This window comes from Lissotriton vulgaris, chromosome 9 (genome assembly GCF_964263255.1).
Source record: "Lissotriton vulgaris chromosome 9, aLisVul1.2, whole genome shotgun sequence".
NCBI classification, from domain to species: Eukaryota; Metazoa; Chordata; class Amphibia; order Caudata; family Salamandridae; genus Lissotriton; species Lissotriton vulgaris.
In genome coordinates this window covers 274,930,916-274,955,361 of record NC_141697.1, presented here as the reverse complement: position 1 = coordinate 274,955,361, position 24,446 = coordinate 274,930,916, and the positions used below count along the sequence as shown (strand labels likewise).

Here is a 24,446-nt window from a genome sequence, read left to right as displayed (position 1 = left end):
CTTGTTCACACACATGATTGACGTGTCAGCTTGCTTTTTTAATGCTGTGTTTCCCTGACTCCTCCTATGGGCCACACCTCCTAAAGTGTATCACATGACCTTGTTCATGGACATAGAAACGGTACATAAAACATATGGGATTCAGGAAACGACATGTCGCGTTCTCCAAAATTTACAAGCTTGCCTGTAAAGTGTATACATCTCATAAAACAAATCACATTGTTTTTACTATGTATAATAGTCCCATAATTTCATGATGTTATAAAATCACATTGAAAAATATTTTAATAATTGCACAAATTTCATTTCAACAAATATCCCTACTGCATAAATGCAGATACCAATGGTACATAAAGTGACTAGTGCAGCTTGTTAGAAAATACTGATTTGATAAATGTTGTACCGATTGTGAACCATTGATTCATGAGAAAGTCTATATGAATGTGGTGAAAAGCCACCATGTTTACCCACGAACTCCTGTTCTACATATTTATTCAAAATTTAAAATTGATACATTCTGTATTTCATAAATATTAAGACCTATTTACAATTTACATACTTAAAACCAAGTATAAGTGCTAGTCTGTACATGGGCTTAATTTGTGGAAAACAAAAATAAAAGGGTAAACACAAAGAAATAAGAAATGGATTACATTTTAGAACTATATACAATACTTGAAAAGGATAGGGTTGATCTTACACATGCTATTAATTCATATAATTATCAGGTGCATTAATTTCATTTCATGTGCATGTGTGCAGCTCTATGGGTCTCTAATATTGACATAGGTCCTAACCTGACTCTAATTACTCATAGAATGACCAGAGCGTGACGATATTCTCATGTGCTTGCTGCGGACCAATACTGACAAACAAGGTGAATTTACAAAAAGTTATGCAGATCTTCGGTCACGTTCAGACCGTTGGGCTGTTTGCTGTCAAGCTCAATAATGTATCTTGTTTCCATCTTCCTTAATATTCTTTCCCTGTCCCCACCCCTTCTCAATGGGGGCACTGCATCGATGACAAAATATCTTAAACACGACAGATCCCTGCAGTGTTTTATGTGAAATGGCGAGCCACAGGATAGGCTGCATCATTATTCACAATGGCCTGGAGATGCTGCAATATCCTGACATGCAACTGCGACTTCGTGCTTCCTACATAGCACAAACCACAGGTGCACGTCAGGACATATACAGCAAACTCCGTGCGGCAATTGAAATTGCCCTTAATTGGAGTTTTAGTATGGGAGAATGTAGTATCATAGTGCGTGGTGTTCTGCCCAAATTTGCATGCCCAGCAGGAGGAGCATTTAAAAAAGCCCCTCCTGCTTAGCCAGGCGCAGCCGCTACCCAGCTCAGGACTGGCCTTAACCAGTTTGCTATGCATGCTGTAAGCCCTTCTGAAAGTGACAGTGGGTTTATCAGGGACTCTCGAGCATAAAACACCATCAGTTTTTAAGATGGGCCATTGTCTGTGTATGATGGATTTAATTTTACGCTGTTGCTGGCTGAAAGAAAGTTGTTATCAGCCTGGGGGTTTCATCACTGCCTGCTGCCTCGACAGGCTTGGATGTTTAAAGGGATATATATATATATATATATATATATATATATATATATATATATATATATATATATATATATATATATATATATATATATATATATATATATATATATATACATACATACATACATATATATATATACATACATACATATACACACACACACACACACATACATATATACATACACACCCCACTTACTGGCATAATAATTAGTCAGCCAAAACTTACCTGCAGGCCAAGACTTAAACCTCCATTTCATCACTATCTTGGTTTCAAGAATCTAGAAAAAGACAAAAAAGATTAAAGTCCTACGCAATTTCAACCTTAAAGTGGGTATCAGCCTTTAAGAGTAAGTCACTTATATATAATACCAACTGGATGAAAGTGCACTACTTAAAAGCAAGAGGAAGAGCCGGAGATGTTTTGTTTTCCTAAAGCAATGTGGAGGCTTTTATGAGAATGCTATGGTGGTACAACAGGAGCAGCAGAATAAACCCTCCCACCCCATTCACACATATTGAGCATGTGAAGCAGAACTGAAAACTAAAACATCCTTAATGAAAAATTATGTGCAATGCAAACTTTCCTCACATGCACAAATTACTGTGTAGGTAACAGCAGTGCAACATTCCATACAAGAGCAGCAACAGCTTAGGTAACAGCAGCACTGCACGCCGCACATGTTCATGAGCATCAGATTTATTCAAAACGAATGACCCCACTGCGGATAATCATGTAAAGGCCTAACATTTTTTTTTTTTTTTTTTTAAAAAGAACAAAATATTTGGATTCCGAGAAAAAGATAATAAAACCACCAGGAAGTGAAGGTTGCGTTACAACTACAGTAGACATCATTGTTAAGTCCTTGCCTAGAGCGTTTTGTCCAGTGCAGAAGAACATATCTGGAATATTGACTATGCATCATAGGGAGCACTGTGACTGCTTTAAAAGCCATGACAGGTTACCAATGTGAAGGCCATCTAGTTTATAGCTACAGTTTATGTATCTAGTACTGGAGAACATCTCTGCCATATTTTGTCAATTTCCAGAGATTTCAACCCAAGCGTTAAGGCCGGTTTTGAGTCACTTGCTGCAGCAATGAAAAATGAGTTAACACGGTGCAGAGGAATTTTTGAGTTTTGTTCCGTGTTGCTTTAAAGTGCTGCAAGGAGCTGGCAATAAAATATATAGTGGAAGCTTGGTTTCCAAACTGGGGGGGGGGGGGGGGGGGGCGCGGGTCATTAGGTTGGCGGTCAGACAATCGTTGCAGGCTTGGGACCGGCTGCCCGTAAGGCGGCGTTCCCGCTCAGGAGATTCCGATGCGACCGCCACTGTGGCGGTCGTATTGTATATCACGAACATTGCTGTGGGTGCTGCTAGCTGCAGCACCCACCGCAATGTTAAAGTGCCATGCCGAGCATTTCCCTGCACCCCCCACCCCAGGGGGGCCGCAACGGGCCCCCAAATACAATCCCTGCCAGTCTATAAATGGCGGTTCCACCGCCAAACACCGGCTGGCGGGGAATTTGGCTGACAGTGCCTGCTAGGCACCGCCACCATTTTACGGATGCTGACAGCTCTGCCAGGCAATCTGATCAGTCTTTGGTCCTGCCGCGGTCGCATTCCCCCAGTCATCCAAATTGGGGGGGGGGGGAGGGGGCATCGCAGTCTGGTGGCGGAAGGCCCGCCACCGCAAGGCTAGCGGTGGAGGGCCTTCCGCCATCATAATGATTCCCTTAAAATAGTTAGACCTGTGATAACACTTTAGTTAGGTCGATAGGGACAGCTTTAGCAGTCTCGCCAGCCTCAAGAAAAATGTAATCTAACTTTGAAATATGTAGTGGCGTATCTAGAGGGTCTTTGTGTCAGTTCTCTTCATAAACTGATTTGTTCAACTGTCATTCGCATTTCGCTACCACAGCATACGGCACAGAGAAATTGTTCGGCCTACTCCAGCCTACCACTCTATATATTCGAGTAACAGCATTTTGCCCGATTACATGTGCAAATCTGAACGAAAATAAGAGCATTTCAACGCTAATGCTGTTGGACTGAATATTTACTGAGTCAATGTTTTGGAGTAGGTTTAGAACTCGGTTTTGGGGGAGCAAGAGAAGGATTTAAAAGTGTGATAGCATCATGTAGTGGCTTTAATTGAGCCCTACCTTTCAGATGAAAGGGAATGGGAAATGTGGTTTGGTCCAGTCCGCAACCAAGGAGATTGTGAGCAGAGCAGCAGCTCCCTTCTCCTCTGCACACTAAATTCAGAGTAAGTGACTAGGCCTGGGCCAAGAGTTACCTGAGCAAGCCTTCCTCCTCCCCTCCCACCTTGCACAACCTCGAATGTTGAAGGTCACATGATCTAAAGAGAGGATTTTTTTGATATGGAGGCCAGGGTTCCTATTAGCTCTGGGCCTTGAGTTCTGATTGTTTCCTAGGGCAGAACTCTTCTTCACCAATGCATTTTTTGTAATGGTCTCTCCTGAACAGTATTCACTAGAGGTTCTTGGTGTCAACCTGGTGATTGGCGTAAACAGGACAGCAGAGCCACTCTTTGTGCTGGCCTTAGTGAGGCTCACTTCCCTCGTCAGTAGGTCGGTATTGGCAGAGTCAGTGTCCGGACTGGACACATAACAAGCCTTGGCTGCTGCAAGGGCTGTTACCCACAGTATCGGTGCAGGGAGGGAGGAGGGTCTAGCAGCTCGAAACTCGCGGAGGAGACAGGATTGACCTCTGGGTGTCAGGAAGTCCTTCATCCATGGTGGACCCAGTGGTCAGCAGAACAGTGTGTGAGAAAGTGCCATCTTTCTTTCATTGGTATGCCCCCACTTTTTTCTGAACTGCTGATGTGCTTTGACTGAGTGTGCCCAGGGCTCCTGCCAACCAGGTGCCCAGGGCCTGTGTTAGTTCCCTAAAACTGTATTGAAACTAAAACCCAATTGGCATCTCTGGCCACCGATCAGCCCCTAGTAAATGGTACACTAGGTACCCAGGGCATGGTGACCAGAGAAGACCCCTAAGGGCTGCAGCACTTATTGTGCCACCCTTAGGGGCCCTGTACCCCGACACCCACACACTGCCTTTGCAGGCTGAGTGTCTAAGTGCAGAACTAAACAGAGTCAACATGGGCCACATCCCTGTGTGCCATGCCCACAAACCCACTGCCCTGGCATACCTCAGCCACCCCTCTAGCTGGGTGCCCTATGGCAGTGGTATGGGCACAGGTGCATGAATCCTGTGCCCCTACAGTACCAAGGGCCATTCCTGGGCACTAAGTGCAGTGCTGCCATTAGGAGTATATGGTGCTGGGAGGTCGTCATTACGAACTCCACAGCACCATAATGGCTGCACTGAAGACTGAGAAGTTTGGTATCAAACTTCTCAGCACATTAAACCCGCACTGATGCCAGTGTGAGATTTAATGTAAAATGCACCAGAGGGCATCTTAGAGATGCCCCCTGAAACCTAAACCTGCAATCCACATCTGGACTGAGAGGCTGCTTAGGCTGCCACACAGCAGACATGTTGCTGGACCCTAGGGTGGAAAGCCCCCCGCTCTCCTGGGAATGAAACAATACACATCCTGGGTGAGGTGATAGGTCTCCTCCCTCAGGATGGGCAGGAGGAAGCTTCAAAGGCCTGCCGCCTCTGTGAGCTCACCCAGACCATTTGCTGTACCCATCAACTGGCTCCCACCATTTCTGACCCCCACTCTGGCAGGAAGACTGGCTGGAAAACCTACGTCAGGAAGGGGGATGTGCCAGCCTGTGCCAACCCCACCCGTCAGGTGGGAGAGGTGAGGTGAAGCACGACCCCGGGCTCCGGCCATCTTGAAGATGGGGAGCCCTGCCCAATCACAGCTAGGCTCCTGCTCCCCTCCCACAGGAGAGGAGCAGGCTAGGGGGTGTACCCACCCCAGGACAGGGAGCTCAATGTTACAGTTCGATCCCAGATCCCCATCAAGACCATGGTACCTTCTCCATTTTCCTCAAACTCTGCGGAATTTCCGGGGACAGCCTCTTGCTTTATAGGTGACCCTTTCCGCAATCATATACAAGTCCAGTCTCCTTCTCCATTCCCCCAATTGAGGTGGTGACGGCGCTCCCCGCGCCACATCCCTTTACGCCACCACCAGGGCCAGCATTGCAAAGATCAGGTGTGGGCGGCTCAAGTCTACATCGTTAGCTACCCTTAGTAAAACAAATTTTGGTTCCACAGAAAGCTTTGCCTCTAACACCTCACTCAACTCTCCCAATACCTGTGTCCAATAGGTGTGAATAGTGGGGCAGTCCCAAATGATATGATAGAAGTCAGGATTTAATTGCAACTTCTCTGTGGTGCATCAGGGCTGCATCCCAGTCTAGTGTGTCCATCTCGCCCAAGTCTTGTTCCCAGGTTGCTCTCAGCTTTCCTAATCTATCTGGTGCGTTATTATTCAGTGTCTTATATGTCAGGGATACTAGTTTATTGGGTATCTGTTCTTGCAGCAGGCGACCCTCCAACGGGGTATATTCCGGCAAGGGAGAGGACAGTGCCGCTTCAGCCCTCCATGCATGACGCAGTTGCGCATATTTAAGGAACTGTGTGGGACGTAGCCCATACTCTGTCACCAAGGTCCCATAGGGTTGAAAGATCCACCTGTGCCACCAGATCCCCCAGCGTGGAGATTCCAATATCGTCCCACCCTCCAAAACCCCTAAGCTTGTGGAGTTCCTTCAGCCATGAGCAGGGACCATATCGGCGTCTGCTTTGTTGGTTTATGTGTCCATCCCATCATCTTCGTTGCCCTGTCCCAGACCTCTGTGGTTATTTATGTGGCCCGGAGTACTCGTCTCTTTCCAGTGCCCCCATATAAATAGTGCAGACTGGTGCAGTGTGCAATGGTGTCCCTTTCCAATCTATATGTAGGGTGATCAGCTGAAGCATGGAGCCATTCATTTATCAGCGCCAAATGCTCAGCCCAGTAGTATGCCTCCACATGTTGTAAGGAGATCCCTCCATTATACGGATTTCTCTGTAGCGTGTCAATGGCTATTCTCGGTTGCTTTCCCAGCCACAGCAGAGAGCGCAGTTCTGCGTTTATCACTTTGAATGTCTGTCTGGGGAGGGGAAAGTATTAGTTTTGTGAGGCATACAAGAAACGAGGTAACGTAATCATTTTAAACATGGCAGCTCGGCTCAAGATTGTGAGGGGAAGGGCCTTCCACCTAAGGGTGTCGTTCGCGAAGTTCGTAATCACTCGCTGGATGTTATTTGATAGAATATGTTTCTGTCCGTGGTCAGGTAGAACCCCAGGTATGTGAACCCCGTCTGTGTGACCTGGAGGGCCCCAGGCAGAGGGGGCCATGTTTCTTCCAGTAGCGGGATGTACAGGAGCGATTTATGCCAGTTTATCATGTATCCCGAGAAGGAGCCATACCTGCCCAAGAGCCTGAACAGTGCGGGGACTGTGGTGGCCGGTTGTGTAACAGCATTATATCATCCGCGTATAGTGAGATTTTCTCTTCCTGGGTGTCGGTCTGTGATATTTGAAATCCCCGTATCTCCTCCGCCTGTTAGACCTCACAGGCCACTATTTCAACGGCGAAGGCGAACAACAGTGGAGATAGAGGGCATCCCTGCCGGGTCCCCCTCTTAATGGGAAAATCTTCAGATAGAACCCCGTTCACCTTAACCCGGGCTCTAGGGTGTGCATATAGGAGTCCCACCCACTACCTGAAGTTAGGGCCGACGCCAAATTTGATTAGAGATACCTCTAGAAAGGGCCAGTGTACCACGTCCAACGCTTTTTCAGCGTCGAGGGAGAGGAACATATGTGGATCCTCCCGTCCCTTCACCTCCATGAGCCAATTAGGAGTTAAACATAAATTTTGCCTAGTTGCCCTGTCTGGTAGGAATCCCATCTGGTCTTCATGTACTAGGCCTGAAATCACCTGGCGCAGTCAGAGGGCCAAGATTGTCGCCAGCAGCTTAGTCTCCACATTCAGGAGGGCGATTGGTCGATAAGACGCCATTCCTCGGGGGGCCTGCCTTGTTTATATATGGGTAGGATCGTGGCCATCCAAAGGTCAAGTGGGAGGATGCCCTCCTGGGCCGCTTCCTTGAATAGCGCGAACAGGTGGACCGTCAAAGCGGCTCCTTTTAAAAAAAATTTAAGCTAGCAGTCCATTTCGACCTGGTGCCTTCCCTGGACGGAGTCGGACTATCGCATCTCTAATTTCAGTGGCCGATATGTCGGATTCAAGGGTCTCCTTGTCCTCGTCCGTTAAGATCGAGGTTTGAACAGTAGTCAGGTAAGCGATGATCACTTCTGAGTCACCCAATTCCCTGGCTTTATAAAATTCCCTGAAGTAGGAAGCAAAAGTCTGAACAATCTGGGCATCCCCCCTCTGCATCTGGTCCTGCCCATCAAACACGCCCTTTATCCACCTGGCGAACCTTTCCTTGCGGCTTAGCCATGCTAGCAGCTTCCCAGACTTGTCCCCCACGTCATATAATCTGTGTAGGGTCGCTAGTGCCTGTGCCTTGGCTTCATCTGTTGCTAGGGTTTTATATTGCTGTTGGATATCAGTCAGGTGCAGAGGCACCTGCAGGTCAGTTTCCGACAAATATTGCCTCTCTATCTCTAATATTTGGGTTTCCAGGGAATTTAGTTCCTCTTGCGCTTTCCGCTTCTTCCATGACATTCGATTTTGGGCCCAGTCTCGGAGTACTGTTTTATATGCCTCCCACACTACAATACCCGACTGCACCAAGCCCACTTTTTCTGCAAAGTACACTTTCGTGTCAGCCCTAAGGCCCCGCAGTACCTCATTATTCTGTAGATCCCATGCTGGCAGTCGCCAACCCCAACCGCTGGCCCTAAGCATCCCACCCAACCGGACCAAGAGGGGTGAGTGGTCTGTAATCCCACTTGCCAGGTACTCAGCCTCAGCATCTGCCCCAAATGCATGTTGGGGGAGCCTACTGTAAGGTTGACTTATAGTTTGCATGAAGTGTCTGTGGGCAGGGCACACAGGGAGTGTGCCATGTCGTGCTTTCACAATGGTTTGCACCATTTCATGTAGCCTGCAATGGCAGTGTGTATGGAGTTGGATGTGGGTCCATAGGGTCGCACAATACATGCTGCAGCCCTAAAAGACTGTCTCTACTACCCATGTCCTAGGTACCAGGGTACCATTTACTAGGGACTAACAGGGGTGCTAAAGTCCTGGCCAATTGGTTTAACAATTGAACATGTTTGTTTTAGGGAAAGAGCATTGGTTAGCAGGGACCCAGTGCACATCAGTCGAACAACATCAGTACCAGAGGCAAAACGTGGGGGGCGACAATGTCACAAAGGGGCACTTTCCTACAACCAGTGCAACTCAATTTATTGGAAACTACTCCAGAGGGGAGAGAAAGACAACAACGTGTTTCGGCCTTGACAATTTTTGGCCTTCTCTCAAAAGAAGAGAAGGACAAAAGTGAAAGCCAAGAAGGAATTTCCTATGGAAGAACATACAAATAAATGTGTATATCGTTAATAAGGCAGGAGAGGTCTGTGGTCATTGTCAAAATCCATGCCAACATGGATAATTCCATAACAATGAGAGGATGAAACCTCTCCCCTCCCCCCCACCAAAGTAAATACCACCACGAGCCAACCTCAATAATCCACCGTGCACTAAACGTGCTGTATAAAAAGAAAAGTCCCCTGGTCTAAGGTTGAAGTTTTTAATATAGTTCCGAAAAAAGTTGCATGCACAATTAAAAATAATGGTTCCAAACAATATCTGTAAAAGGTTCAAAATGTCTCTTCAAATCCGTAGGCCATACAGATTGTTACCAAGAGCAAATTAGGTAACCATTCACCAAGTAAGGCACCTAAGTGGCCCTTCTTAGTGACTGAGATCCAATACTGTGTACCCTTTGGCTTACTACAATGGCACTCAAAAGTCAATCTACCCAGAACATTGCGACTCCTTTTTCACCACACGCTGCCCAAAATACAGCATCTAAAACCGGTAAAGTTCTGCTACAAATAAACATTGCATGCCAAAATGAGGGCCATAAAAACCCTCAAACAGACATCTTTTGCATGCAATTTGTGAGAGCCACAGTCCCTAGCACTGAACAAAACTACTTTGTGTATCAATAAGCTTCTTGTGAAAGAGCGGAAGCCAGACAATGAATGGATGGATGGCTAGATAATTTTAATAAAAACCAAAAGGTTTTTGATAACTCCAAACCTACTTAGGGGCCCAACTCTTGAAGAAAGTCACAAATTTGCACCTATGGTACAAGTCCTAGCCTTAGAAAGGATTTAAGCATTTCAGGAAATTGTATTCCTAAAAAATATTTGTGAACTGCTTTTTAGCATGAGCAAATATGCAGGTGTAGATTTGCTCATGTAAAAGTCTGTTGAGCGTTAACAAGTTCACTTTTCCTCCGACATTTATTTGTATGTTCTTCCATAAGAAATGTCTTGTTTGTTCTTTCACTTCTGTCCTGAGGAGGCCATTAATAGTCAAGATCGAAACGAGTCCCCTTTTTCCTGTGGAGGAGTCTCCAATAAACAAATTGAGCTGCAATGATATATTGGGACGATAAGGAAGAAAGATATTAAGGGAGTTTTTATATTCGACTGGCCTGATGAACTACCTCGGAGGTGGACTTTGCTATGAACTCATTATTTAGATATCTCTAGGGGTAACTGTTCAGAACAAGATAGCAAAAGCTTTTTACTGGTGTACAAAGAATTCTGTATATAAGTGTTTTGTAGTACACGCCATGCAATATATATATATATATATATATATATATATATATATATATATATATATATATATATATATATATATATATATATATATATATATATATATATATATATATATATATATATATATATATATCTCTCTCTCTCCACCACTCCGTCTCTCGTTTCGCGCTCTGGAGTCACACCAGCCAGGATACAGAGTACACGGACACGGACCAGTCAGGTGATTTCATTATTTATTTTCTAGTGCAGGTAGTCTCATGATGTTTCAGCTCCAAGAGCCTTGTTCACATGACAATGTTCTCGTATATGGTTGGCCCTTATAAAGTGCCAGTGATAGGTTCATTGTCGTCACATGAGAGGGCTATGTATGGACATAGACAACATACTAGGTTTATACGGCAGTTGTAATGTATACAAGCATTAATTTGATGCTATTTGCAAATCATAGTAAATACCAAATTAGCAACAATTGACAGTCTAATAATGCATTGAATTAAACTTTCGACATTTATAACATTGTGGTTGAAGTGAGGTGTCACAGTTAAATACCTTATGTTCATAGACTGTAAAATTTCAATATTTTCACATTCCTGGGTACAATATTATTGTTTATAGTGTCATATTGATTGATATCTATTGCATTTTGCTGTATGCTAGACCAACAGGTATATAAAGTGCAAGTGCAAGATTCTCAATGTGCAAATATCGCCTTTAGTGCAGTTTTTTGTGCAAAACATAGCTTTAGTGCAAATCGAATCAAAGCAGGGGTACTAGTCCCCTTCTGTCTGTACCAATTATGCTAAAATGCAAACACTAATATGATCAAAATTAATGACAGCTGATTGTGCAAGTATCTTCAATTTGTGTAAAAGATCGCATGGGGTTTTGTAGTATACGCCATGCAAAATTATATAATATATATATATATATATTTATTTGGTCAGGTCACATGATCTCTGGTGCCATTCACACCTATTGCTTAGGGCATCCAGTTGAAGTGTGAAATGTCAACAGTGTTGCAGTGTTGCCCGTTAGGGCCTAGGGCCAGAAAGGAATATGCTACTTACCAGTATGCATCTGTTCTTGGCATGTAGTGCCGCTAACATTCATATCTTGTGCATAGATCGCCGCCTAGTGTTGGGTCCGGATGATTGCACCTTGTTGTCCTGGAAGAGTCTTTTGAAGTATCACGAGATAGGTGGCTCCTCCCCTGGACTACAGTGCGCATGGTCATCCTCTCCATCCTCAGATTGTTTTTCGCCATTGTGGCAGAGATGGAGTCCAATACAATACTAGATGACCATGCTTACGAATAATTCTGACTGCTACAGCTGCGACAGGCACCGGGGAGGATGGGCGGGCGATATGAATGTTAGCGGCCCTACATGACAAGAACAGATGCATACTGGTAAGTAGCATATTGCGTTCGAGGCATGTGGGCCGCTAAATTCATATCTTGTGCATAGAATAAATAGCAGTTTCTCCCTTAGCGGTGGTTGCCTGAGCCAGCTCCAGCAGCCTGAAAGAGGGTTTTTAGAACAGCCTGTCCTACAGCAGCTTGCTGCTTGGAATGTACATCAACACAGTAGTGTTTGGTGAATGTATGTATGTTATTCCATGTGGCTGCTCTACATATCTCCTCTAATGGAATGTTACCCAGGAAAGCCATGGATGCCCCTAGCTTGCGTGTGGAATGCGCTCTTGGGGGGACTGTTAGTGTGCGTTTAGCCTTCTGATAACAAATCTGAATACACTTAACAATCCATCTGGCTATACCTGATTTGGAAATGGGTTTGCCCTTGTGCTGTGGTGAAAAAGCAACAAAGAGTTGTTTAGTCTTTCTGAAATCCCTCGTCCTGTCTATATAGTACAGGAGAGCTCGTTTGACGTCTAGTATGTGCAGTGATCTTTCTGCTACTGAGTCTGGATTAGGGAAGAAAACTGGCAGTTCAATAGTTTGATTAATGTGGAACTGAGAAACTACCTTGGGAATAAATTTAGGGTTAGTGCGTAGCACCACCCTATTTGCGTGAACCTGTATAAAAGGTTCTTGAATGGTTAGGGCTTGCAGCTCGCTAACCCGTCTGAACGACGTGATCGCTACTAAGAAGGCAACCTTCCAAGTGAGGAACTGTATCTCACAAGAGTGGAGAGGTTTGAATGGAGGTCCCATCAGTCTGGTCAAAACAATATTAAGATTCCAGACCGGCGAAGGTGGTCTTCTGGGTGGAATGACTCGTTTGAGTCCCTCCATAAAAGCCTTTATGGTTGGCACTTGGAACAGTCAAAGATGTTGCCTGTTCTGCAAGTAAGCCGCTATTGCCGCCAAATGAATACGTATAGAGCTGTATGCCAGATTGCATCTGTATAAATGTAACAGGTAACAAATAATGTTCTGTGTTGATGCATCCAGTGGGTTTATGTCATGGTTGGAACAGTAAATGACAAAGCGTTTCCATTTGGCAGCATAGCAGGCCCTAGTGGTAGGCCGTCTCGCCTCCTTGATGATGTCCATACAATCAGGAGACAAATTCAGATACCCAAATTTAACTGTTGCGGATCTGGGTGCTGAACTTTGCCATGGCTGTGGGTGAGAAGACTGGGTGTAAGACGCAGTCTTTGGTGAGGCACCACGGAAAGTTCCAGGAAACGTGGTGTATCATGCTTGCCTCGCCCACGTTGGAGCAACCAGGATGAGAGTCATCGAGTGCTGCCTGAGTTTCCGTGCCACCAGAGGCATGAGCAGGGCTGGCGGAAAAGCGTACGCAAATCTGCCTGACCAGTTCATCCATATCGCATTGCCCTGAGACCGCGGGTGTGGGAACCTGGCGGCAAAGTTTGGGCATTTTGCGTTCTCGTTTGTGGCAAACAGGTCGATGTCTGGATGCCCCCACTGCTGGAAGTAGGGTTGCAGCACCGAGGGATGAATCTCCCACTCGTGCACCTGATGGCTGTGTCTGCTGAGCAGATCCGCCATCTGGTTGTCCTGGCCCGGGAGGTGCTCCACCATGAGAAAAATGTTCCTCTGAATGGCCCATTTCCACATGCTCTGAGCCAAGTGTGACAACTGTGGAGAGTGAGTACCTCCCTGCTTCTGAATGTAATACATGGCTGTCATGTTGTCCGTCCGGATCAACACGACCTTGCGGCACAGATGTATCTTGAAAGCCTTCAGTGCCATGAAGATTGCCATCAATTCCAGCAGATTGATGTGCATCTTCTTCTGTTGATCCGACCATAGTCCCTGCACTGTATAATGAAGGAGATGCGCCCCCCACCCCAGGAGGGATGCGTCCGTCGTGGGCACTATTTGTGGTACAGGCTCTTGGAACGGTCGTCCCTTGCAAAGGTTGCGTGGATTCCACCAATGCAGAGAGTTGTACGCACGACCGGTCACCAACACTAGGTCTTTCAATTGTCCTTGAGCCTGATTCCACTATCGTGCTAAACACTCTTGGAGCGGACGCATGTGCAGTCTCCCGTGCGGGACTATGAAGATGCAGGAGGCCATCATGCCTATCAACTGCAGAAACACTCGCGCCTGTAGTGAGTGTTGTGGCCTGAATTTGCAAATCAGCAGTTGCATGCTGTTGATTCGCACTGAGTTCAGCTGGGCCGTAGCTGTCACAGTGTCCAACGTTGCTCCCAAGTATTGCTGTACCTGAGCGGGTTGAAGATGCGACTTGGGATAGTTCAGGGAAAATCCCAAACTGTGCAGAAGATGAATTGTGCGGGACACGTGGCTGGCGCACTGCTGGGCCGACTTCGCTTTCACAAGCCAGTCGTCCAGGTAAGGGTAGACATGAAGGTGTTGTCTCCGAAGGTGTGCCGCCACTGTCGCCAAGCACTTGGTGAACACTCTGGGAGCAGTGGTCACTCCAAAGGGTAGCACCTTGAACTGATAATGCTTGTTCTGAATAGTGATCCTGAGGTATTTCCTGTGTGCCTGATGTATGGGTATATGGAAATATGCATCCTTCAGATCCAGAGTTGCTAGGAAATCCCCCTGACTGAGCAATGGCAGGACCTGCTGCAGAGTCAGCATGTGGAAATGTTCTGAAAGGATGTATAGGTTCAAGGGTCTCAGATCCAGAATGGGCCTGAGAGACCCGTCCTTCTTTGGGACCAAGAAATAGAGAGAGTACACCCCTGTTCCGTGCTCTTCTAGAGGCACCAGTTCTATGGCCCCTTTTTGCAGCATGCTGGCCACTTCCTGCTGTAAGAAGGCTAAGTGCTCTGCGGACATATGATGGTGTCTTGGTGGTATGTCGGGTGGAGTGGATGTCAGTTCTAAACAATACCCGTACTGGATAAGTTGCCTCACCCACCTGTCTGTGGTAATGCCTTCCCAGACTGGCAGGAACTGCTGGAGTCGTCCCCCACCGGTGTTATACGGTCCGGGGGCAGTGACAAGGCGTCACGGTTTGGTATTTGCTGAGGACCTGGTGTTATTATTTCCACGTCCTCTGCCTTTGGCGCTGTTACCACGGTATCCACCTCTATTGTTCTTGTTAAAGGTGGCCTGTGCACCACCTTTATTGTATTGTGTTTGCTGAGATGTTTGTCCCCCTTGACGGCCCTCTACTACCTGAGCGACGAAAAGAACCCCCTCTAAACTGTTGAGACTGCGAGGCCCCCATAGACTTAGCCATCTCGGTGTCCTTCTTGATGTTCTCAAGAATCGTGTCAACGTCAGGCCCAAACAAGAAATCTGGGTTAACGGGGTGATTGAGCAAACTTGTTTGTATTTCTGGCTTCAACCCTGAAATTCGTAACCATGCCTGCCTCCTTAGCATTACACTAGTGTTAATGGCCCTGGCCGCAGTGTCTGCTGAATCTAGGGCACACTTGATAGAAGCGTTTGATATCAGTTTCCCCTCCTGAATCAACATTTCCGCCCCCTCTCTATATGTATCAGGCAAGTGTTGCAACAATTGCTCTAGGGTGTCATAGTGAGCCCTATCGTATCTAGCCAGTAGAGCTTGAGTATTGGCTATTCTTCAAATATTCGCTGCCTGCGCAGCAACCGCCTTCCCAGAGGCTTCTAACACTTTAGATTCTTTGTCTGGGGGAGGAGCATCACCACTTGTTTGTGAGTTCGCCCTCTTGCGGGCATTGGAGACCACCAAAGAGTCCAATGGCAATTGACCCCGTATATACGTAGGGTCCACAGGAGCAGGCCTGTATTTCTTTTCAATAAGTGGGTTCACCACCCTTGCTCTGGTTGTGTCCATGAAAATTGGTGTGCTTAAGGACACCCTTCAGCATCGGCAGCGTCTTTACTGATCTGTCAGACGTAGAGAAGGTATCAAACAGGAAGTCCTCCTCAACCGGGTCCGCATGCATGACCACATCATGGTTCAACGCTGCCCTTTCAATTAGAGCGTTGAACGCCGCAGTATCTTCCGCAGGGGCCGGCTTCACTTGGTAAGACTGGATGTCCGCTGTGCCTTGATCTTCAAGCACATCCTGCGAGTCATCCTGATTAGATTCATCAGGATAGTTGAATTGCTAGTCATTCTGGTCATCCCCCCACCATCCTCAGTGCGTGTGGGGGAATGAGTAAAGGCTTGCCCATAAGGCCTCACGGACTCGAAAAGGACTGGCGAGGAAGCAAAGTCTCTTTTCCTTTTGAGTGGAATTTGATAGGATTCCATCGGCTTCTCCGGTAAGATCTTCCGTTTGAAAAGGGTGAGTCTTCCGGTTGCAGAGTCAATGTACAACTTTCTTGAGCTTTCAGAAGAAGGTGGAGTGGAACCGACGCCTTCAGGAGTGGCGGTCGTTCCCTTAAGTTTTGACATCATTTTACCAGGGTCGGTGCCCTGTGCCGGCTTAGACGCTTTAGGTCTTGCAGTCTGAGGCAGTCCAAAAACTATAGACGGAGGCCCCGATGGCTTCTGGCCTTTTTTCACAGCCATCGCCAACTTCGAGCCAGGCGTAGCGCTGGGATTCCCAAAATGGCCGCGGCTTGATGCGTCACGTTCCAACGCGGCCATTTTGTGCTTATCTTCGAGAACCTTCACCAGCAGCAACTTGTATGCATTCGGACTGAGGGGCGGCTGCGACTCAAGTCCGTCTTCAGTGTCCACGCCCCCAAGGGCAGCCTTAGATGACGTCGCTCCGTCTCTTTGGGCCTTTGGTACCTTCTTTTATGTGCCGATCTTCGGGTTGGCACCCTTCTGTGACCCCGAAGGGGCAATGACACTTTGAGCCTTCTTAGGATCCGATGGAGTGAGGCTTTGCGAAACGAATACTGGGTTTACCAGTTTCGGTTTCGATTTGTCTTTAGTCAGTTTTGTTTTCGTTTTCGAAGGCTCTGAAATATTCTTAGCCGGGCCAGATTGCGGGGCTGTAGATGAGCATAAAGATCTTGGCTAAGGCCTTCCGGCGATGCTTCGACCTGAGCCTTTGACAAGACTGTCACTTTTGACCCCCAAAAGGTTCGGTTGGGTCTTGCTCATCGCTGGAACCGCCCTCTGCGGCTCCAATGGCCATACCGTCGTCTCTTACCTCGACGGCTTCATCGTCTTCGATGTTCTCATCGTCTACCTCTTCTCCGTAGTAAGAATCATGACAGGAGGCCGGGTCGGAGAAGTGCTCCGGTTCCTCCTCTTGGACGCCCTAGTCGTCCCCAGCCTCGAAGATATCCGCCACATCCGACGCTCTCTGCACCGGTAGTCTCGCCTCACGTCGAAGAGCGATCGCCTCTTCCGACCTGAATTTCGAACAGGCCAAGCAACTCTCCTCGTCGTGGTCTGGAGACAGACATCTGTTGCACACAGGGTTCACGTCTGAGAGAGGATACTTCGCGTCACAGACTGGGCAACGCTTAAACGGGGCCTGGAATTCCATCGTCAATGTCAAGATCGGGCCTAAAAAACTGGGAGCACACGTGCTCAAGTATCTGGGAACCGGATAAAGTAACTCAGAACCGAACGAAGTACAATACAGACGCTTAAAGAGGCCTATTGGCCTGAAGAAAACAAGTTTTTCCTATAGGTTCCGAACGAGAGTCACGGAACACATCCGAACCCAATGGCGGAAAAAAACAATCTGAGGATGGAGAGGATGCCCATGCGCACTGTAGTCCAGGGGAGGAGCCACCTATCTCGTGATACTTCAAAAGACTCTTCCAGGACAACAAGGTGCAATCATCCGGACCCAACACTAGGCAGCGATCTATGCACAAGATATGAATTTAGCGGCCCACATGCCTCGAACCATTCAATCTCTAGCATAATAACTTCAGTAAGCAACCATTCATTAACAAAAACTGTATCTGTTTCTGCTCCCTAAATACTACCTTTACTGAATTCACAACCCACACCTGAACTACTACTAAACCAACCTTATTAACCACATAACCTCTTCAAGAACGAAACCCACCACAACACCACACAACCTGCCACAAAAACAGACCAACTCTAAAACCACAACCCAAAGAACTCACAAACACGTCAATACAAAAAGGAAATAAAAAATCAAGGAAAGGAGCAAACATGATAACTAGGTTCCATAATAGTACATTCCCACAAGGGCTCCTACGTGTCACTCAAACCACCAGACAAACCACTGGCTGCCACAAAAAGCCCTCATACACACAAACATGTTTCAAGCCTCTGATTTCTTTACCCACTCAACCTCCCCTCCACCATCTCCACAGACTGCAACCAGAATGCCAGCCCCAAACCAGCTACACCAAAATAACCCATGCCCCTGCTTCTCCACCCATACTAAAACACACATCTCCCTCAAAGCACCAGGACATGAAGAAAGAAACAAACAAAAATTAAAAGGCTTACTCTTTAAAGCAAGATCCATTTACAAACATTGCTTCAACATTTTTGACCTACGCTCTGCAACTACAGACCTACGCTCTGCAACGATACCAGACCTCACCTTAATTACAGAAGCATGGCTCAGTGAAGACCGTGAATGCCAACTTTAACAATGTCTTACTAGATACAGTGACCAACATCCACCCCAACCAATACATTCTAGAAGACCACAACATAGGGTTTGACAAGAAGAATCAAACTAGAACCACAGCTATCACAACCAATCTTGAAGCCTTTAAACTAAAAATAAATAGTTTCTAACCCAACTCATCACTCTGCAGTCACACTCTATATGACATAATTGCACAAGCGACAGATACAAACAACCCAACCGTAGACTGAGGACACCATAACATTATCACTTTCATGTTCACACATATTAATGACAATTCTTTAAAAACACCAAAACCAGCAGCAAAATAATGCTCGTACAGGCAACGGAAAAAACTAGACATCCACAAATAGTTTGCATCTTGAAAGAACCCAAATAAACTTGCAACCAAAAGATACACACACCTTTTACAACTGAATCTGTACTGCAATGGACAACAGATACCAATAAAAATACATCCAGGCTGGACCACAAAATGACCACCACATGGAGCAATGAGAACATCAAAAGAATTAAGATGCAACTCACCGTTACTACAATGCACATGGAGTAAATAAAGAGAAAAAAAACTAAAACACCATACACCACTGAAACAGAGCCTAAAGAGGGCATTCAAAACCACATAAAGACACCACTACTCCAGAGGCATGGATGAAGAAGACTGCTCTTCTAAAGAGCTCCACAATATTCTAGCAGAAACCTACAATCCAGAGTGCAAAGACACACAACACTCACAAAACTTTCCTGATAAAATATCAAACGGTAAAATATCAAATGAACTTATCACAAAAATTTTAAAATATTGAAAATTACTTTACAGAAAATGCAGACAAAGCCACAACAATACATGACCAAAATACCATAGAAAGAGAAAAGAAAAAACATCCATGAATGCATACTTCCAATACCCTCTCACAAAAAGATTTCCTCAATATCACAGTAGCCAGAACCAGCACCTCCAAAAACATTCAAAGATATCCTTTGCACAGCCTGAGCACAGGAGGTGCACAGATGTCTACTGAACAAGTCACTGAAACTATGTTTGTTGCTATCCGAGCTAAAAAAAAAAACTCATGTTAGACCACTCCACCCATACTATTATTATTAATATGCTGTTTTATTACGCGCTCAATTACTGCCGGAGTATCCTGGCGCGAAAAGAAAAAAGAAAACAGAAAAAGAGGAATAGGCTATACAGAAAACTAAAAAGCCAACCTGAACAAATGGGTTTTCAAGGCTTTTTTAAATGGACCATAGTTCAGGGTAGCTCGCAAAAATAATGGAAGGTCATTCCAGGCAGAAGCGGCCTTAACCGCAACCGACTGCCCTTCCAGCCGAGAGCGCTGAAAATGTGGGACCTGCAGCAGATGTTGGGCGGCAGCACGCAAAGGTCTGTTGGGAGAGTAACGGCTAAATAGTTTCATCAAATAGGCAGGACCATGGCCGTTTATAGCTTTATGCGCCAGTGTAAAACAATCCGTTGTGGCACTGGCAGCCAGTGCAATCTCTGCAAGTGGTTCCTTACACTCACACGGTTAAGGATATTGCATAGAAGTCTGGCGGTAGCTTTTGAATTACTTGGAGACGCCTCACCAGATAGGCCAGAGAGCCGCTCAGCAAGGCATTGGCGTAATCAAGACGCGAGCGAATTAATGCCCTCGCTACTGACTCTCTTGCTGTGGAAGGAAGATAGGGAAAAAACTTCCGTAGCGCTTTAAGGGTCCCAAAGCAACACCCTGTCAGTTTCTTAATGTGCGCCTCGAACCGGAGGTCTTCTCCGAACCAGACTCCTAAGTTCTTAGCGGGAACATTTACTGAACAGGGCTTCGGAAAGCCAGCTGGCCTGAGTGAATGTCTAAAACTAGGGCGAAAATGGCCATACAACAAAATTTCTGTCTTATCCTCATTACATTTCAATTGTGCAGCGGCTAACCAATTGAAAACTGAGGAGAGACAAGACTGAATCAGAGCGGTGTCAAGAACATCACTAGGCCACGTAAAAAGCAGCTGCGTGTCATCAGCGTAGGCGATAATTTTGGCCCCCAACTGTTCGGCCATCTCAATCAAGGGGGTCAGATAGACATTAAAAAGCAGAGGGCTCAATGTAGAGCCCTGAGGGACCCCCGCCGAAAGAGGCTTGGCCGTAGATGAAAAGGGGGGAAGCCAGACATGCTGGGATCCGGACGAAAGAAAGGACCGCAGCCAGTCCAAAGCTAAGCCCGTAACACCAATATCAGCAAGCCGCGCGAGAAGGCACTGGTGTGGCACAGTGTTGAACGCGGCAGAGAGGTCCAATAAAATTAGAGCCGCTCTGCCGCCACTGTCCAGACACTCCCTGACCGCTTCAGAGATCTCCACTAATGCAGACTCCGTGCTGTGGGCAGCGCGGAACCCCGATTGCGCCGGGTGGAGAGCCCCTGACGATTCAACGAACTCGTTCAGCTGCCCGAATGCCATTTTTTCACCAACTTTAGCCATAGCCGGAAGTAGAGAAATTGGCAGATAATTGGCGAGCACGGCAGGGTCAGCACCCGCCTTTTTAAGCAAAGGCAGCAGCTTAGCCTGTTTCCAGTCAGCAGGCACGATGACCGACTTAAAAGAAAGGCCAATGACATGCAAAATTTCCTGTACCACCACCTCAGCTATACCAGCGAGCACCCGCGCAGGGCCAGACAGAGACCCTGATTTCAAAGATTTAATCACGGCCAGAGTGTCGACTACTGAAGGTGGCACAAACTCCGATATCTTGGGAGAAGAGGACCCTAAGGGGGGAGCAGGGCCGGGAATGGAGTCAAAGGTGGACCTGGAATCAAAGCTGGACTGAATAGCAACAATGTTTTGCTCAAAGAACGAGGAGAGACTCACACCACCCCCTCGAGGCCGGGACCATTCGCTGCTCAGCACAGGGGGAGAGAAAACTTTTGACAATCACAAAGATCTCACGGCAGCTATTATTAGCCTTATCAATCCTGCTAGCAAAGTACTCTCCCTTGGCTGTTTTAATACAGGCATAGTAGTTCCTCTGTGCCGCCCGCAGAGCCGCCTTAGCCAGGGGGCAGTAAGCTTGACGCCAGGCCCGTTCTAACTTTTTACAGGTGAGCTTATGTGCGCGCAGCTCGGGGGAAAACCAGGGTTTAGAAGGAGCAGAGCGAGTTCTACCAGAATTGCCACCTTTAGATGAGGAAGCCACCCCCGCTGCAACCCATTCATTTAAAGTCAGCCCTGCCTTTGCAAGCTCATCGCCCAGCACGGGCCGTCTCTCACTCAAGGCGGCAGACAGGGTATCCATAATAATTTTCTTGGCACAAACGGTTTTTGCCGCTGAAGGGATGATTTTCTGGGCTGACCATGCAAATCTGATCAGCCGGTGATCCGACCATGTGAGGACTTGCGGGGATTCCACCCGGAGGGGAAAGTTCGAACAGATCACATCAAGCGTGTGACCCCCCGAGTGCGTAGGCAGAGAGACCCATTGAGAAAGGTGGGCAAGGCTGAAAAAATCCCACAAAGCTTTACACTCCGGGAGCTCCGCCACCTCAGCATGAATATTAAAATCACCCAGCAGCAGAAAACACGGAAACCTCAGGGCCCGAGGCACCATGGCCTCGAGCAATGCTTTAAGAAAAGAACCAGAAGGCCCTGGTGGCCGATAGATTAAAGTGCCACCTAGAGTGAAATGAGGAGAGAGGACCAGGGAAAAATTCAGAACTTCCCCGTCTCCTAACTCGTCCGGGGGATCTACATGAAGAACCCAAGATTCTTTCAGAATAATTGCCAGTCCACCTCCCCTTCCCAGTGCACGATCTTTCCTACATATTTTATAGCCTCTAGGAATGGCCAACTCGACATCCGATGCACTGGCGTTATTATGCCAGGTTTCTGTGACAAACAGAATGTCCAAAGAGCCCTCCTCCAGCAGTTCAAATATATTCGCAGCGTGCTTGCTCAGCGATCGAGCATTGACCAAGGCCGCTGAGATAGAGTGGGAGGAACTCAAAGGGGGAGAGTGGGAGGAACTCAAAGGGGGAGATTGATCAATCAGTGTGGCAGCACAGCTAAAGCCACTGGACGAAGCAAACTATAGACCTATATCAAATGGACCATTCTTAAGAAAAATATCTGAAAGACCATTGCTTGCTCAACTCTCAAGCCTTACAGAACATAATGGCTTAATATCAGACCATTATTATTGATTCAGGTCAGGCAGAGACAGAGTCAGCAATAATATCCATTCGAGATTATCTCAAACTCACAGTGGACAAGAACGAAGTGGCCACCCTATTGCTTCAGAATTTATTAGCTTCGGTTGACAGAGTTCACCACAACACACTACTACAAAGACAATTTTATATTGGAGTCCACAAAAATGCTCCAAGATGGATTGTATCTTACCTCCGAGTCAAAGTGCAGCTTACCTACCACCTTTCACATCAGCTGCTTGCATACAACACTGAGCTGTCCCTCAGGGATCAATCACATCTCCTCTACGATTCAACATCTACCTAACTCCCTTTAGTAAATCATGCTACCTCGTCTGTTACAACTAAGCAGATGACACCCATATCTTTTTAAAAATGGATATCCTGGAAGACTTCCACAATTCAAAACTCGATGACTGCCTTTGTGCCATAAACAAGTAGAGGATGAATTTCCATCTAAAACTCAATAACAAAGGCAGAGATCATGACCTGCGGACAATGGCAAAAATACCAGCCTACTGCCATATGGCTTAAGGAACTGGAGGTCCCTCCAACAAGATCAACAGAAGTCCGAAACTTAGGGGTAACCATAGATTCAGACTTACCCATGCTACCACATGCTAATGTCACAAAGAGAGCCTTCTACACAATGAAACAAGCATTTACAATGCAATAGGTCTCGCAGCATTAAAGTTTGAGTTACTGGCATTGTAAATGACAATGCTTTGCATTATTTTATTTTTTTTAATTTGCAATTATGCAAGATTAAATATTAGGGCCATGCTCAAAGCGTGGGGTTAAGAGGAGGATTAGGTTTTTCACGTTATTTCTAAGAAACAATGTTGATTGATAAAACTGAAGTATTTTTGTGGGTATGACCGAATACAAGCTTTCAAAGAAATGTTTCAACCCCACCTTTCACGGAATCGTCAGTTTCAATGTAATGTAAAGCAAATCACACTTCAGATTGTGTTCAACAGAAACATTTTACTAGCACTGTAGTCGTCATACATGCGCCGAGAAGAAACAGATCTAACAATTCACAGACCTTAAAACACAAAAAATAAATATATGCCACCATAAACTGGAATACCTGGATACATGTAATGCAAGAAGCCCCCCGTATATTTATGATAAACGTTATCCAACAGATATTCGGCTATCACTAGTGACACAACTGTGATTTAAGACATAATCAACCCAAAACTATCTCAATGAGAAAGCAGCTGAAGTAGAAGACACGAGTCCTTCGCACACAACCATTTAAGCCCACAGCCATAACGAAGTAGCAACCAAAAAAAAAAAACTATCAACATTATGAAATTTAGAGAAAATACACAGACAGAAGAAGCCAAGCATTTGTCATTTTTATATTGAACAGGTGCACCAAGTCATAGTTGAGCACTTTACCGATTTAAAAGCCATACAAGGAATATTAGTTTCCTAACCTCAAACAGCACCGTGTAATGGCTTGGGAGATAGGGCAACGTAATCAGCTGACTACCTTGGGATGCATAGCTAACAACCTGCTGTGGATCAGAACTGATAAAACAGATATTAGACTGATTATCATCGGTTTAATACAAACCACAAAAGAAAAGGTATTAAAAATGCGCAGTGGTGTTGCGTGCAGCAGAAGACACTTTGCAAAGGTTGACTGTTCAACTTTCAGTGGCGTGTTGCTGTTTTTCTGAATCAAACGAGTACTTACAAGGTGAAACTCTTCTCCTGACAATGTTAATGTGTTAAAAAAAAAACATAATGAACAGATACTATTACGAAATGTGACACTTATGCCACATAAATAGATTTTTCTTGATACATAAATTAGTCAAATTTGCAATGTAATAGTATTGCCGCTCCCCTGGATGGGAGCTCACCCCGTGATAAAGAAAGAATCGCTGCCGCCGCCGCCGCCCGGGTGGAAGTCAGGCAGGAGGAGAAGGGCAGCCGGCGC

General features: G+C 46.1%; 1 protein-coding gene across 1 annotated transcript in view; it reads right to left on the bottom strand.

Moving 5' to 3' along the window:
* The window catches only part of AHSA1 (activator of HSP90 ATPase activity 1), a 214,090-nt gene that overhangs the window by 34,691 nt on the left and 154,953 nt on the right, over positions 1-24,446 (bottom strand). The window contains exon 8 of the mRNA XM_086937559.1: positions 1,805-1,856. Coding sequence (XP_086793685.1) covers positions 1,805-1,856 — 52 coding nt within the window. The remainder of the gene's footprint in view (positions 1-1,804; positions 1,857-24,446) is intronic.